The sequence below is a fragment of the Anopheles nili genome, chromosome 3, assembly GCF_943737925.1.
Source record: "Anopheles nili chromosome 3, idAnoNiliSN_F5_01, whole genome shotgun sequence".
Classification (NCBI taxonomy): Eukaryota; Metazoa; Arthropoda; class Insecta; order Diptera; family Culicidae; genus Anopheles; species Anopheles nili.
The window spans coordinates 22,405,665-22,421,542 of record NC_071292.1 but is presented as its reverse complement, the minus strand read 5'-3'; the positions used below and the strand labels follow the sequence as shown (position 1 = coordinate 22,421,542).

General features: G+C 42.7%; 2 protein-coding genes across 2 annotated transcripts; one reads left to right on the top strand and one right to left on the bottom strand.

Annotated features, from left to right (window-relative positions):
• Positions 1 to 8,531: 8,531 nt before the first annotated feature.
• On the bottom strand, positions 8,532 to 12,077 carry LOC128723906 (U6 snRNA-associated Sm-like protein LSm4). Its single transcript, XM_053817671.1, has 5 exons — positions 11,984 to 12,077; positions 11,548 to 11,672; positions 10,037 to 10,078; positions 8,941 to 9,039; positions 8,532 to 8,846 (listed from the first exon to the last, which is right to left on the bottom strand). The coding sequence occupies exons 1-5, from the start codon at positions 12,075 to 12,077 to the stop codon at positions 8,532 to 8,534; spliced, it is 675 nt and encodes a 224-aa protein (XP_053673646.1).
• Positions 12,078 to 12,619: 542 nt separating this feature from the next.
• On the top strand, positions 12,620 to 15,878 carry LOC128726957 (aspartate aminotransferase, mitochondrial). Its single transcript, XM_053820807.1, has 4 exons — positions 12,620 to 12,664; positions 12,724 to 12,856; positions 13,688 to 14,195; positions 14,570 to 15,878. The coding sequence occupies exons 2-4, from the start codon at positions 12,768 to 12,770 to the stop codon at positions 15,263 to 15,265; spliced, it is 1,293 nt and encodes a 430-aa protein (XP_053676782.1). The 5' UTR covers positions 12,620 to 12,664; positions 12,724 to 12,767; the 3' UTR covers positions 15,266 to 15,878.

Here is a 15,878-nt window from a genome sequence, read left to right as displayed (position 1 = left end):
AAATACCCCGTGTCCATCCACCCACCGTCTGGCAACCTCGTCTAGCAACGGACCCCTCTCGTACGGAGAGGAGGAAAAAAAAAAGTAAACAAAATATGACGTTCAAACAGGCTGTGGAAGTGAAGCCGTTTTGTCAACCATTCGGCCGGGATTCGCTTGGGAAAGCCGTCTTGCGTAGGGCTAGTGCGTTAGACTGCCTCCTATACTTCACTTTCCGCTTGTGCCATCTCACTCTGCGCCTCTCTCTCTCTCTCTCTCCGTCGGTTTCGCGCCTACGCATCGCAAAGGAGGAAGATCATCTTCCCGGGCGCGGTGCGTGCTATCCGATTTTAAGCGACTTGATTTATTAGATAAAAACGGGCAGCTGCGTCTCGTTCGCACATATCTATTGCCCTCTCGCCCGTGCTGCGTGGGCCACAGTGGTGAGATTTTTCACCACGTTGCTGACACAGCATCATCAATTATGGAACTAACGGTGGACATTTGATATAACGATCAATAGATTCGGAGGATTCACGTTCGCAGCCGGTGCGATGTCCGCCCCGGCAGGATGAGCTGACTCATGGCCGTGGCTGGGCCGGGTCATCGAGAAGAGGATTAGACTTTTACGACAAACCATCCGCGAAGCTCACAAGCGAGTCCTCCCGCGTCAAGTCAACAAGGGGGAATTTTCCCTTCCGTTACACTGGAGCACATGTAAATGGTTCTCCGGACGGTCGTAAAGTGAGACGATGCTCGATAGTTTGGGTCAAAGTGATAATCCGATTGGGTAGTATTAGAAATAAGCTGGGAAACGCATCATGGAAATGAATTTCATTAAACCCCTCGACGTAGATTCGCTTTACGGGATTCCGATCAATAATGTTGGCTTATTTAATCTCCTTTAACAGCATTTTGTATCATAAAACTTGAAACTTTTTTCTTCACTTGTCTAATTGCTTCGGTTCAACACGATTGCGGGTTTTTTTCCGCGTAAGCTTTGTAATTAAATGTTTATATCGCTTTAAAACATGATCAAGTACGCCATCCATTGCCCACTAATAAGCATGTTTGAGCTCTCCAACATGCCGGTAACTGTATCGGAAAATGTTTTAACCACCTACCATAAATCACAAGCGAGAACAAAACCCATGCCTTTAAGAATAGTGCATTCAAGGGCAAAAGGGGATTCCTTTACGATCACATCAATGCGGCACAAGAGGCGATCATTACATTATACATCCTGGAAAACAGCGTACAAATCGGCATATAACACTTTTTACGTCCACGCTGTCCACTTTCGGGCACAGCTTTAGTCTGGTGTTCGTTGTTTATTTCCTCCCCGACCATCTTGCTTATCTTATCATACAACCCGGCTACCGTTCGGAGCGAGCAGGATGCCATATCACACCTTTTTCGGAATTTCTTTATTCTACCGTTTCATCGGTTCTCTTATGTTGCTGCGCTTCTTGCGAGATGCCCTTTTGCTTTTTTTTTTTCGTTTCCCATCCCAATACGTCTTCACACGTTGCTCCGTTAAAAAGCAACGTTCAAAACCGGCCATGTGTATGCTCAGCCGTTTCGGTGTGGTGCACCCATACCTTTCCATGCTGGAAAGTCACAAAAAAAAGCGAAGCATAAATTCATGCCAGCCACAAGACGAAGGACAACAAAGCGTTATCCACCATAGAGAGCAACAAAAAAAAAAGAACGATCATTTTACAACCACTCTTTGGTGTCGGTGTGAAGATTTTCTTATCCCTTCCATACAATTGCTACGGGCTTTCTTCTACACAACATTTCCATGCTTCATCCATGCGGCTCTCGGGTTCCATCTCGCATCCTCTTTGTGTCCTTTCAACCTATTGAAATCCTTCCGTTTCGCCACGATTCATTTCATTCCCGTTCCCGTTCACGTTCCGTAATATGTTGTGTGGCTTCCTTTTTGACACTTGCTTCTTACTTGCTCAGGTTCTTGGGCTGATCTTCGCAAGGGAGCTGGCGAACCACACATTGTGCACCGTCGGCACGTTGCCAAAATACATATACATTTCAAGCATCCGATTGCATCTCGTCTCAGTCGCCACAAGCCACATGCACCCAAGTGCAGCCGGGATGTGTGCTTCAACCGTTGAACTGTGGTGCTGGCCCTGAAGCGTTTCCAAGTAAACGAATCAGAACGAAATGTCCTTCCGTTTGTGCTGCGTTTCTGCATAGCCAAGCACCATCACCCGAGGCGCAAACTATAAACATCGAAAATCCATTTCGGCATCACCTCGGGGCAGCCAATGGAAGTTGTCTTAAGGAGAGTCACACCAAAAAGTACTTAGCTAAAGAATTAAGCAACGAAAATAACAACAAAAAGTACGTGAATTAACGTGGAGAATCCTGGATACCGCCTAACATAGAACGGAAACGACAAGCGGGAGAGAGAAAAATAAAAAGAAATAAGAGAACGAAGGAAAAAAATTAAGATTTCTCTTCGCCCGGCGGTGAGAATAGTCTTTCAAAAAATGCAACACCATCGTTTTTTTTTGGTTTTCAAAAGACTACAACAACATTCTAATGCCGTACCAAAAGCGGAATGGAAATAAAACAAACTTTCAAACGCACGGTAGACGATGCGAGACCCGAAACGAACTGTCGTTGTTTGCGTTGGCAAAGCGGTAGAAAAAGGGAATGGAACGGAACGCGCTTCGAAAGTGACAAAAAGACAAATGTCTGCCAGAACCGGACGAAGGGAATTCCTTCATCCCGAGGCGATCGTGAAGCAGATAGCGCGATTTGGAGATGCCCGGTTCAGATTGCCTCGAAAATGTGTGCGTGCCGGAAACAGGGTGTGTAGGAGAGCCACAGGAGATGTACAGGCAATAACCAATTTTGTGACCGCAAGAGGTCCTTGCACTTTACTTCAAATCCTTGCGTACTAACAGTGTAAAGGAGATTGCACATCATTGCAGTAAATAATATAAAACACCTTGAATAACAAATAAATACGCCATATAGACGATCAAAGTTTTGAAAAGAAGTAAAATTAAACTAAAAACTCATTTTTGAAGCTAACGTGGAGAAAATTTGAAACCTACTGTTATCGACCGCACGCTTCGTGTGAGATTCACGCGGTAGAAAGATGGAAAAGCTGCCAGCATCCGCGCGCATGGTTCCATCAATCACCGAATAAAGAAGAAAAGAATCGCGCTCCCGTCCGTGATGAAGCGGAATGGTAGAAGGCGAGAGAAGGTCGAACCCACCTTCGAGAATCGCCCGAAATTTGGCTCGAAACTCAGATGGGTAATTATGTGATTACAGAGTAATCATTTGGAATCGCTTTGGTGAACCCCTCTAATCAACGCGGTTTTGTTGTAGTAATTTTGATGCACCGGATCGATTGCTGCGTTGCCACGGAAACGGGCTAGAAGTGTGTGACTGGAGCGCAAAATTTGATTGGCCTTCTTTGATCGATTCGAGATGAGGCGCACGCTTCCTTCCAGATGGGAACGCTTACGGCGCGATGCGATGAAAAGAGGGCAATTATTTTATAGCTTCCGTGGCCACATCCCACGAAAACTAATAGCATTCATCGGATGTGCTTTGATTTAAAAGATTTGGCTTTGGCGCTTACGACGGGAAGCTGGATTCCGATATCCCAACCAGAAGCCGGTGGAAACGAATTCTGCTGCAACTAATTGCTCTTGCTCTTGCTTCACGCATTACGCCAAGGGCGGAAGAGCTTAGCGTCGATTACCAAAATGAACGTTTTTGTGAAATTATTTTAAGGTACGAGCCGCACTTCATTTTTCGTTTAATTTTCCATTAGTTATTCCCCATATTCTGAGCAAGATTAATGTGATTGTAAAAAAAAACCCTTCCGTATCCATGGTACACTTATGCAATGTGCTTAACATGTAAATGCATTTGCAAAAAGAAAAGCAGTACAATTCGCGAGGAACAGCTAAAGTGCCAATCTACCATCGCCCCCAGGCAAAGCCATTAATACAGCAACATTTAAAAGCGAGGAGGAACCGTCCATAAAAGAGCAGATGTTTTGCCAGGAGCTGATGTATTCGGTGCCCATCTTGGCACCATTCGCTGTAGCGAAATTATGCATACGTTAGCCAGCACTTTAAAGATGCATTCCATGTATTGCTGGTGGAGGAAACAAAAATATTCGCAATTTAGCCCAAGACGAATCTCACCGCACGCAAGGGCAAGGGCCATTTCCAGCAGTGGAATTCGATCCCTCACGGAATTCGACGTTCGCTCGCTCGATGTTTTGCTGCACGTTTTCCTTTGGCCGTCGGTTGGTACCGTGCCCCTAAAACCTCGCTGCCGGAAGGTGATACGTCAGTTGGATGACATCAGAATGGAGACCACAGCACACCTTGGGTGTCGATGGTAATGCGCAAACACCGACGCGTATAACCATTTTCAGCGCAAAATCGCCAACGATCGAAATTCATCGATTAGCAATTTTATGCGGCCGTCCAGCCCTACCGGCGGGATTCTTCCACGGCAGTGGTTTCTTCTTTCCAGAACCAACGACGATACACGCGAAGCAGCATCAGGAGAGCCGCGATGCTCCGTTGCAAATCAGTAAATGCCCGTTCCAGAAGGTGCTCCATCTCATTTCACCTTCCATGTCCCCGAAATGGTTGTGGCGGGGGAACGGATGAAATTGATCGCATCCGCGAACCCGACACGTCAGGAAAGAGCATACAGCGGGTTTTTTTTCCATAAAATGGTACAGCACTGCAAGCGGGAATTATCACTCGTCTGCAAGTACGTTCCCAAATAGGGAAAAATCATCCGGAATGTCTGCCCCATTTGAGCTGACAGTATGGTGTGGCACACGAAACTTGAAACGGGCAGCCCCTAATACCGTCGAAACAAATTAGGCAGTTGCGGTGCGAGCAACCAGCAAGGATGCCTTATTTCACACCGACAATGATAGCCGTGCACCGAGAACGGGGTGAAATCGCGCTACAGAGTCGCCTGTTTTGCACCTTCCGTGTTTTTAGCTGATTTTAATCGAATTCGCATTGGAAGTGGCACAAGAACGTACGAACGATTCAGCGAACGAGCGGGTTTGCGGCTAGGACGGATCGCATGTAGATTTGCGCCGGTAGAGTTCAACGCGCGGATGGACGGGAAACCCTAGGGTCGACCCGTGCCGAACTCGGCGCGAGCCAGGGCCGTGGCCAGTCGGTACATGAGATTTTTATGTAAAAACATGCGCACATTGCACTCGGGATCGTTTCCAGTGGGACCCTTTGCGATACTCATTCGCGCAACGATGCTTGGATTCTGGGTGCACATTGGTTCAGCGTGTCGTGCTACTGTGGACAAACGACGATTGGCTTTCGGGCCGTTTATAATCGGAAATAAGATCCACTTATGATCAAATAATAACTCACCAGCACGGTTTTTTTAATTTTAATAAAAAAATATTACTTTATTTTTGAAAAACCTAATTTTTAAGCTTGATTTCTGGTCCAATTTGCCAATAAAAAATAATAAGTTGACTATACTATGGAGAATTTATCAACTATTCTAACTAGTATATTCTAAAAATAAATCCAATTTCAAATGTATTGTCCTTTATTCAAAACAAGTGCATTTAACCAACGTGCTTCTTAACGCTGTACCGAAATTTGTTTAATCATACTCACAGTGCCCAGAACACTTTGCTCAGAGTGCCAAGCAGAGTGTGACCAAAGCGAGTTAAATACGATGTAAAAACGTGACCAACAACATCGCCTTCGTACCCACCGCAACCCCATCGTGGGCCGTTTTGTCGCCCGTGGATGCTGGATGCGGCATACAATTGGCAAACAATGGTACATACATACGTACATAGGTCCGATCGTGTTGTTCCGCGATCGGTTCCGCACTCTCGAAGGGCTCAAACCATTTCCAAAGCGCTGCCAGCGAACAGCGCACAAGAAGGAAAATGGCAAACAGCATCCCGAAGGACTGGGAATCGATGGCGTAACGATCGGTGATCAGTGGAGGGCGATCTTAAGAGGCAATATAAGCGAGAGAAGCAATGAATAGTGTACTAACGAAGGCAGGCAATTCAACCGGTCGCCCGGCCAGGAACGAACGTCTAGAACGCGCGGCCAGCAAGAAGCTAAAGAAAGGAAACCGGTTTCCTTTCATTTCACACTAGCTCTTATTCAATTTGGTCGAGGTGTCGTTTTTAACAGATTTCAAACGATTAATTCTCGCTCTTTCCACTTCACACGCTCGCTGCGCGGTCGTTTTTCTTTCCTCGGCCCGCTGCCCGTTTGGTTCGTCCTGGGTTCCTGCTTTTTCCGCGGGCATCACGCACCGGGAGGGCAACCCTTCCGCTCGGTCGTCACCTGTGCGTGACTTCGGCGGCTCCATCAGCGATGTATGGATGGATATTTTAAAGGTTCTGGACGTTGCGGCCAGACGATTCGTTCCGAAGAGATTGGTTGCCGTTTGGCTTTGGCTGTTGGCCATTCGCTACGGACTTATCGTTCCGGCCATCCCGTGCCAGTTCAGCAAGCCCCCCACAGGGTGCGTCTGGGTGGAGTCTGCTAATATTATGGCTCGAGGAAATAGATCCTGCATACTGTTTTCTATTTAAATATGAGGTTTCTAGCAATCAAAACCAAGGTATACGACTTAATACATTTGTTCGTTATACTGTTCAATCTTAAAATAATTTGTTAAGCTTTATTTTTATTGTATCCTGATCTTGATTTCATTATCTAAAATTTACCTTTAAATATACGTAGAAGGCTTGCTTCATTGGTGTTCCTTTTTTCCACTGGCATCGTGATATTATTTTGTTAAAAAAATGGGGGGAAAATATCCCTTTACCCTGAATCACCCTGTGTTGTGGGGATATCGGTTTAAAGAGAACGATCCCAAGAGAGCAGCCTCTCTTGACCCAAACATGATTATTCACCTGGGGATCAGTTAAGCAGCATCATCGACGCCCTGATTCCTGTGGGTCGCGAACGGTGGTGTGTTGGCGAAGAATAATCTCAGATGTCGTTGAAGAAAATGAAGCAGGCGCGAAGAAGGCCAACGGAATAATTTATACAAAAAGAAATTAAATTTATCTTCGCTTATTCCACCTCACGTCCGAACAGACGTGAGCTTTGAAACTGAGCCCCCATCGACTCCCTCGCTGTCCATCCATGTCTTTCAAAAAAAAATAAAGAAAAGAAAAGAATGTCCATCGGTGTTCTGAAGCGTTCCTGATGGGGTTTCATCTGGGATTCAAAGCTCTATTATATTTTATTTTTCCTGTCGCTCAGCCGGGGTTGAAATTTGTTCGGCGGCTATTGTAAGCGGAATTTCCCGCATCCAAAGCGATCAAAGTGCGATGCTTCAGGCGATTGTGGCACAGGCCAGATACAACGTGAATGACCGCAAACGGTTTCCAAGATTAGGCTCGTAAAAGGCGACGAGATGACACAAAAGGTGTGACGAATACGTGAACCCTCGAATCAGCCAGTACGTCCGCAGGACATGAAACGTAGCTGGCCATACGAGAACGGCGAAAGCGACTGACCAATTTCCGCTTCGTTTATGCGGTTTTCATTATAAAACCGCAGAGCATTTCATACAACTCAGAAGAGTTTCGTTTTTTTTTGTTAATGGGAAGCAAATAAATCATTTTGACAATTTTAACATTAGTTTATTTCATGAAGGCAGCCTGCATTAAATTTATCAATGTCAAAGGATCGAATATTTGAATTTCAAAAAATATATTCAATTGGTTCTTTTGAAAGTGCAATTTCTTAAGCTGTTTTATACACGAATCGTCAGTAGCTTGTAGTTTTTTTTTTGCAAAATTATGCTACTTTTATAACTAATCTTGAAAAATAGGAAGTTTTTTCTAAATTAAAATGCTTACGAACATTGTTTTAAATTTCTGGAAAGCATCGTGAGGTAACCTAAAAAAAGAGAAGCTAGCTTAAATCTGCCTACTTTCTTGCGCTGACTCATAGATTGCCCAAATTTATTCTTTTGTATTACTACTCGATCTAAAATTTCGTTTTTTTTGGCTCATTTCACGCCTCAACCAGATGCTAATGAGAGAACTGCAAATCAAACTGGCGAATAATGACACATTTAAATTTCCGAAACTGCCCATAATCGACACCGCGTCGCATCCGAACGATGCCATTTGCCGTTGAGTTATGAATATGAATGTTTCCATTTTTATAATTTTCCTCCCCCATTGCGCCCGTGGTCAAAATCAACACCCGCTGTTCAACCGATCGGTCACCAAATAAGGCGACACTCGGTTCGTCGACTCGTTGGCGAACCAACCAAGAAGAAGTGTTTGTTTGGTTTCATCTTCGGTTCGCCCTATCCAAGCGTTACCATATTTCCAATCGATTCGACTCGAGGGTGAGTCCAATTTTATACTCCGCACCCACGCATCCTTCCGTCAAGGAAAGCACGGAACCTTCGCAAACTACTGAACATAATAGAAAACGCAATCTTTGCTACTAAATCGATTCCGCGAGACCAATTTCGTGCCAGTCTTTTGTTGTGATTTTTGTTATTTATTTCTTGTTCTGTGCATTTCGATTCGGGTTCCCCAATCCGGCCCGATTGCCGCCTCGGTTGCCGCCAAAGGTGTTTCGATTGTTGGCGTTCATATTATTGCGTCCACCGCCGCCTCCGCCAACACCTCCGCCACCACCCCCTCCGCGACCCTGATTCTGGTTCCGTCCACCCTTGTTCATTTCGGCTCGGTTCCGTGATTTCGCCTGCATGTCCTCCTTCACCATGTCTATCACTTCGTCCGGAATACGCAAATATTTTATGGTGCTGCCCCGGATGTAGCATTCGGGCATACGCCAAAACTTATCGCCGTCCTGTGGTGAAAGAAGCAGGAGTATAGAAGATAAATAAAGACAAACCTGAGCGGATGCGGCGATGCTAGCTGAGCATCCATGCTGAAAGGCTTACTTTTGAAGTGCAGATGACCTCCCGCAGGTTAATATTCATCCAGGTGTCACAGCTCACCAGGTGTCCGTTGTATGTTTCGCCATTTTTCAACTCCACCAACTGCGCCGGGATGCACGCGATGAAGAGATGACGCATGAAAAAAGAGAAGCGCCCGAAAGAAGCAAATAATTTAGTATTCTTTATTAACCATACCGATGGCAACCACAGCGAACGAATTTCTATCCAATAGCATTCTCTTTTCTACGAAGGTCCATCGGAAAAGTGGTACTCTTTTGATAATATTGATTTTTTTTCTACTACTTCTACGATTTTTATAAGCAAGATATTGGCAATATACATTCAAAAAGTTTGCACAAAAAACGACTGTTCTATTTGAATATAGCTATTACGATTACGATATTAAATTTATTACAATTACGATAATAAATAAAAATAGCGATCACAAAAAGATAATTAAGAGATTATTTGAAACCCCAGATAAAAATAAATAATACTGACAGCCGAATAATAAAATTTGTTTTAAAATTTCATAAATTGAATGGACAGTCGGATTTTTGTTAAATATCATGTAATCAAATTATGCACTATAACTCCTAGGAGCTTTACAAACATGTTGAAAATTTAACAATGTTACAGTTCTTAAAGTCGTAAGGAAATTGTAGAATGTAAAATGCAAAAACAAAATCATAAATCCATTTCCGTGCAAATAAGACATACTGCAAAGTAGTTTAAAACACAATCGAAGTATTATTGTTATTATAAACAACCTACGATAATGTATTGATGCAAACAAAAATTTAATGCATGTTACTCCTAGCATTTTCATTATTCAATAAATTGGTTAAATTTTTCTGCTTTATATTAACTGATAAAACCAGCAATCACATGTTATATATTAATACTTTTTACAGGATTTATTAAACTTAGTTAGGCCCAGATCTTATGAAAAAAGGATGATAATAATTTAGGATGTGTTTGAATATGGCCTCAAATTGTTAAGTTAAATAAAAACTTCTTAATTTAACAATAATAAATGCAGATCGAGCTATACTTCTAATGTAAACAAGAAGGCCGGTACAAATTAACGAGATCTTACCATAGGATGACTCTGCGCTGTTTTAAGTAAAGACAGAGGAAGCTAAAAGTACATTAAAACATAACGTATTTTAGAAAACTACACTTTGTGAAATAAGCATTATATATTTCATAAATTTACCATCGTAAATGTAGTTGATTTCTACACTGTTACCTATAAAATTAAGGAACTAACGCGGCAAACAATTCTTCTAGCATATCAAAACAAATATATTTGACATTCGAGCATCCAAAAGGATGCTAGTGATGGCTGTCAGCTGTCAAAACAATGTGGAGTGATCTAGTGCAATCCGAGAGCATAAAAGTCCGATACCTTTCTTTTTATCAAATTATTTCTATTATTAAATATTTTTAAATATATTTATTTCTATTATTTATTTAATAATTTTTATCTGTATTAAGATTTGAACAACGAACAAATGATCGTTTAACGAACAATATCCAAAGATCTTTAAAGTTAGGTTGTTTAAATGTTGCAAATTGTTCATCGTCAATGTGTTATAATTATTTACAGTTCCTTTAAATTTCGCATTACTTTTCATTCCTCATGGATTCTGAAACAATAAATTATCAGCATTAATATAATTACTGGACATCGCTTTTAATTTCTAACTAATTTTTCTGCGTTTTATAAGATGCATCAAATATATCCAGAAGATCGTGCTTCCAAATCGCTAAAAGACGTTTACATAACCTTACTTTATCCTCGCGCGGTACCTGATTTGAAAATAGCACGACCCTATCTTCTAGAAATATGCTTAGTTCGCCTGTAAACCGATGTTTTTTCTCTCTGAAAGGATGATGAGAATCTATTTTCAATGTACTTTCTGTCCGTAAACAACTAACGCGCGAATGGAAAAATGTATCTTGACTAGAAAATAATATACAAATAAGTGTTCAGTAGGAAGATCTTTTCGTATAGACTAGCTCATATGCATACAGGTTAAAGGTATTTAAAAGGTTAGACTGATAGAACTTTCGGATACTTAAATTTGAAATTTGACGCAATTAAATCTTATCGAAACATTGAATGTTGTTTATTGAATGTTTAGCAACACACATTAGCAAGGTTTAAATAGCAAGTAGCTGAAAATTTGAAAGCTCAGCGAGGTACGCATTTTAACAGCCTCAGTACGATAACCTGTTACTGTGAACAATGATTTTCTTATTGAATATTTTTCTTCATTCACATGACGAAAATTATGAATGAAGTTAATGTTCACTGTTTAATTACTTTCGAGAACGCGTTCGCTTAGAGAACGTCTCATACTCTCCCGATGTTTGCACGTTTAAAAATCCCATCCGTTGAAGAAACTTTTTCACAGGAACATCTGCTTTACGAACGCATATGATGACCTTTTCAAGATGAAAACGACGAGCGAGTACTTCTGTTGATATCATGAGATGAGTGCCAAGTCCTTTACGTCTGTACTTCTCCTCTATGTGCAGGGCATAAATGCGCACTTTCGTTCCCGATGTACCGATGATGAAACGAAACATAATGAATCCTACCGGTACAGATGTGCGCGGTTCATAAGCGATGATATACCGTGCCCACTCATAGAACATGACGCAGTAACATGATTTCTTTTGCCAGCTACTTCCAAATTCGCGGTATTTGATCTTCAAATTGCGATCTACAAGGTTGAACGCCCACATTAAAATCGGATATCCGAGATCAATTCGCCGTTTGCAGATGATTTTCAATTCCTTCCAATTGTTGTCTTCAATGTAGTAAAATAATGAACAGTCGGGAATGAGACTATTTGGGTCAATATGGTCATTGGCGAGTTTGACACTCGTTTTTTTAAATTGAAGGTATTTTTCAGCTTTGTCCATAGCTTTCTGCTCTTCGGTGTTTTTCGTTTTGTTCGCCATCACGAAGAACTGCTCGCCTTTTCTTACTGATTTTGAACGGAACTAATTCACACTTGAGCCAACTAGTTACGAGTATAACTATACAGCGTGTATGGGCGCGAGTGGCGCGTAGTTCCGCGCGGTTTCTTGGAAACTTCATTCGTAACATTTGCAGCAACGTCCATTCTTAGACTTCCGTTCAATTGTAGTAATGTTGAAAAGGGATAAGGTTGGTTCATAACAATTTGTGTGATTGAGAAACTCTTTGAAGCTTCATTTGGAGTTTTCTCAAATATTTTTATACTGAAAAACTTTTTAAAATCGAAAAATCTATCAAATTTTATGGACTAAATAGTAGTGATTGGTTAATTAATATCTTTTATTAGAGAGCCAACCTGGCTCGCTGGTGACCAAGGTACGTTCTAGCAATGGCGAGATTTTCTCGCCAAGATTTCTTTTCAAATGTTAGCCGATGTGCCGGTAGGATCAATTTGAAGCATTCCTCAAGATATCATTTTAAAATTAATTGCTTAATTCAATTTATATCATGATTTTTCACAAGTTATCCCTTATACTTGTTTTTTTTTTTATTTTCTGCATTTTGACGCCTGACATTTTTGGCAGCAGCTCTACGACGTCTGAAAGAGCATTCGTTTGTGTGCAAAAATCCCGTTGACAAAAAGTACACAACAGCGGTGCGTTATCAGCTGCATTATCGGTGAGTGGTAATCATACCAGGACTTAAGTAAAAGGACTGATTGTACGCCGTACTGTGAGTTCGGACGTACACCATTAAACAATTACTTCTGATTCGTGGGTTTTGATTTGCAGTTGCTTCCCTGTGACCCTCGGTGAAAGCGGTGCGTGACGGAAAGATGGCTTGTTCGAAAGCACTCCAGCGCAGCTCAGCTGTTTTGCTGCGGAATGTACTGCCAGCCCAAGGCCAGCTGGCGATTCGCGCTAGGTAAGAATGATTCCAATAGCCGGGTTGAACCACCGGTGTGCAAAGGGCTCAGCTTCTTTTTAGACAGGTACTGCTACTTTGACCTTCGGGTGATTAACCAAGGTCACGATGGTCAGTTACCGAGATCGTGGCCGCTTTGTGGATTGTTGAACGCTGTCGCTTCGATGACGTTGACGGTTGTATTCATGGTTCAACGGTTACCTAACGTGCGGATGGTTAAGATTTCTATCGGTGTGTGGAGTGGGTGGTCTAAAAATAACAGGTTAAAAGCAAAAAGAGCCAGCCTCAATGGTCTTATCTTGCTTTGATGATTCGTAGTAAATACGTACTCTCATACCAACTGCATAGTAGTATGGGCTATGTACTCCATGAGAGCGAAGGATAATTTATCTTCATAGATTTTCAACACCATGGATCTAATTATCGATTAAATAATCCAGACAGAACTTATCTGAAAGACAGTATGAGAGCTATTCTGTTACACAATTCTGTCCATTGATTTTCTGTCCATTCTGATAAGAAAATGCATCTCATGGTCATGCAAATGCGATAATTTTTTTGTCACCGAATGTTTGACCCGATGTGTTAATTTATGGTTTACGTGCGAAATTTTTCACACGAAATATCATCCAGCTTCGCTGCGCGAGTTGCCAAATGCCAGGAGATACGTCTCTTGGTGTTTGTTCAGTAATTAAGACTATCTTATAGATTGATTGGTTGTTAAGCGTATTTATAGTCGATCGTGTTCCAGTTTATACTTTGAAGAGGCTGGTGCAAATAATTTTTTACTGCAGATTTATGACAGAAATATGTGTTTCCATATCGTTTTAGCTCTTGGTGGAGTGGCGTACAGATGGGCCCACCGGATGTTATTCTGGGTGTAACGGAGGCCTTCAAGCGCGACACAAATGCGAAAAAGATCAACCTGGGTGTTGGAGCTTACCGAGACGACAATGGCAAACCATTCGTACTGCCGAGTGTGAAAAAGGCCGAAAAACGGCTGGCAGAGAAGCAGCTGGATCACGAGTACTCGCCCATTGGTGGAACGGCCGAGTTTTGCAAGCACAGCATCCTGCTGGCGCTGGGTGAAGATAGCGAGCACGTGGCGAACGGTCTCAATGCCACCGTGCAGGGTATCAGTGGAACTGGAGCGCTTCGCATCGGTGGCGCATTCTTGTCCAGCTTCTTCCCCGGACCGAAGGATATCTATCTGCCGACGCCGTCCTGGGGTAACCATGGACCTATCTTCCGCCACTCGGGGTTGAACGTTAAGTCATACCGTTACTATGACCCATCGACCTGTGGCTTCGATTTCAATGGGGCGCTAGAGGATCTTTCGGTAAGTGCGCACGACGCTGGTTTGCGGCTGGCAGAGGGCTATTATCGCCCCACTTATGAGTAAGTGGCGCTAGGCGATAGGATTGGTTTTAATAGCACATGGTACGACGTCACAATGCACTATTATCAGTGGGGCTCGATCTCGACCACGACATAGCCTCGGAATGTTGTTTTGCTTAGTGTTGTTTACCCCCGTTAGCTTGTTAATTCAGACTGCGCAGGGTTGCATCATTTTTCATGCAGGAATTGTTACGAATTTTTGATCAAATTTTGCCGAAGAGCTGGGACACATTTGTTTAGTATTGCGTACTGAGTTTAATTTATTCCACTGGCTTTCAATTTATATTTTTGCATCTGCTCTCTGTTTTAATTCAGAAAATTCCCGAGAAGTCCATTGTACTGCTGCATGCTTGCGCACACAACCCTACCGGTGTGGATCCGAAACCGGAACAGTGGGCAGAAATGTCGGCGGTCATCAAGAAGCGCAATCTCTTCCCATTCTTCGATATGGCTTACCAGGGTTTTGCCAGTGGAGATGTCGACAAGGATGCGCTAGCTGTGCGCTCGTTTCTCCGTGATGGCCATCAGATTGTGTTGGCCCAGAGCTTTGCGAAGAATATGGGCTTGTACGGCGAACGTGCCGGAGCGTTTTCGCTGATCGCGGGCAGTAAAGACGAAGCCGACCGAACGATGTCGCAGATTAAGATTATAATCCGACCGATGTATTCGAACCCCCCAATCAACGGTGCCCGGCTGGTGGCAGAGATCCTGGGCGACAAGCAGCTGCGCCAGGAGTGGTTGAGCGACGTGAAGCTGATGGCGGATCGTATCATATCCGTACGTTCGACGCTGCGCAATAACCTCAAGGATCTAGGCTCGTCCCGCAACTGGTCGCACATTACCGACCAGATTGGAATGTTCTGCTTTACCGGCATGAACCAGCAGCAGTGCGAACGCCTGACGAAGGAATTTAGCGTCTATTTGACCAAGGACGGACGTATTTCGATGGCTGGAGTTACGTCGAAAAACGTTAAATACCTAGCCGAAGCTATCCATGCCGTTACGAAGTAGACAACTAATAACTTTTATTTTGCGAGAAAAAAGAGAATGTGGGCTGTCATGTTAAATTTAGCGCATTTAGAATGCATTTTCTTCATCAATCCCGTACAGTGCTTTGAACAATACCGCTGAGGCAAAAAACAAAAACAAAGTAATATTATGCGACACGTTTCCTAAATGGACGAAAGATGTATTTACGGAAGGCATTTTTGTACCCATTTATCTAATATAGCACCTTTGCGACCTAGTTTGTATAGAACGTAGCGCTGCACAGTTATCGACGGCGTGTTCTGATGAATAACGCCTTCATATCAAATGAAATTGAGACTAGAACAGAAGCTTAGCTTTACCGAAATCAATCAAATTGATGGTTAGCGTATATTTTGTTATTGTTTTCATTTTTGAGCACCTCTTTCGGATACTTTTTCTATTACATTTGATATTCTTGAAATATACACCACAGTAAGTGCACTGATGAGCACATTAGTATTGTAGCTAAACAGGGATGGTGCAGGCAAAAAAAGGTTAAAAGGCTGTAATGATGAAACTGTTTCCAAGAGCTCGAGCTGGGTGTATTTAAACCAAAATAGATGACTGCTGGTAGTAAAACGTCCTACACATCACT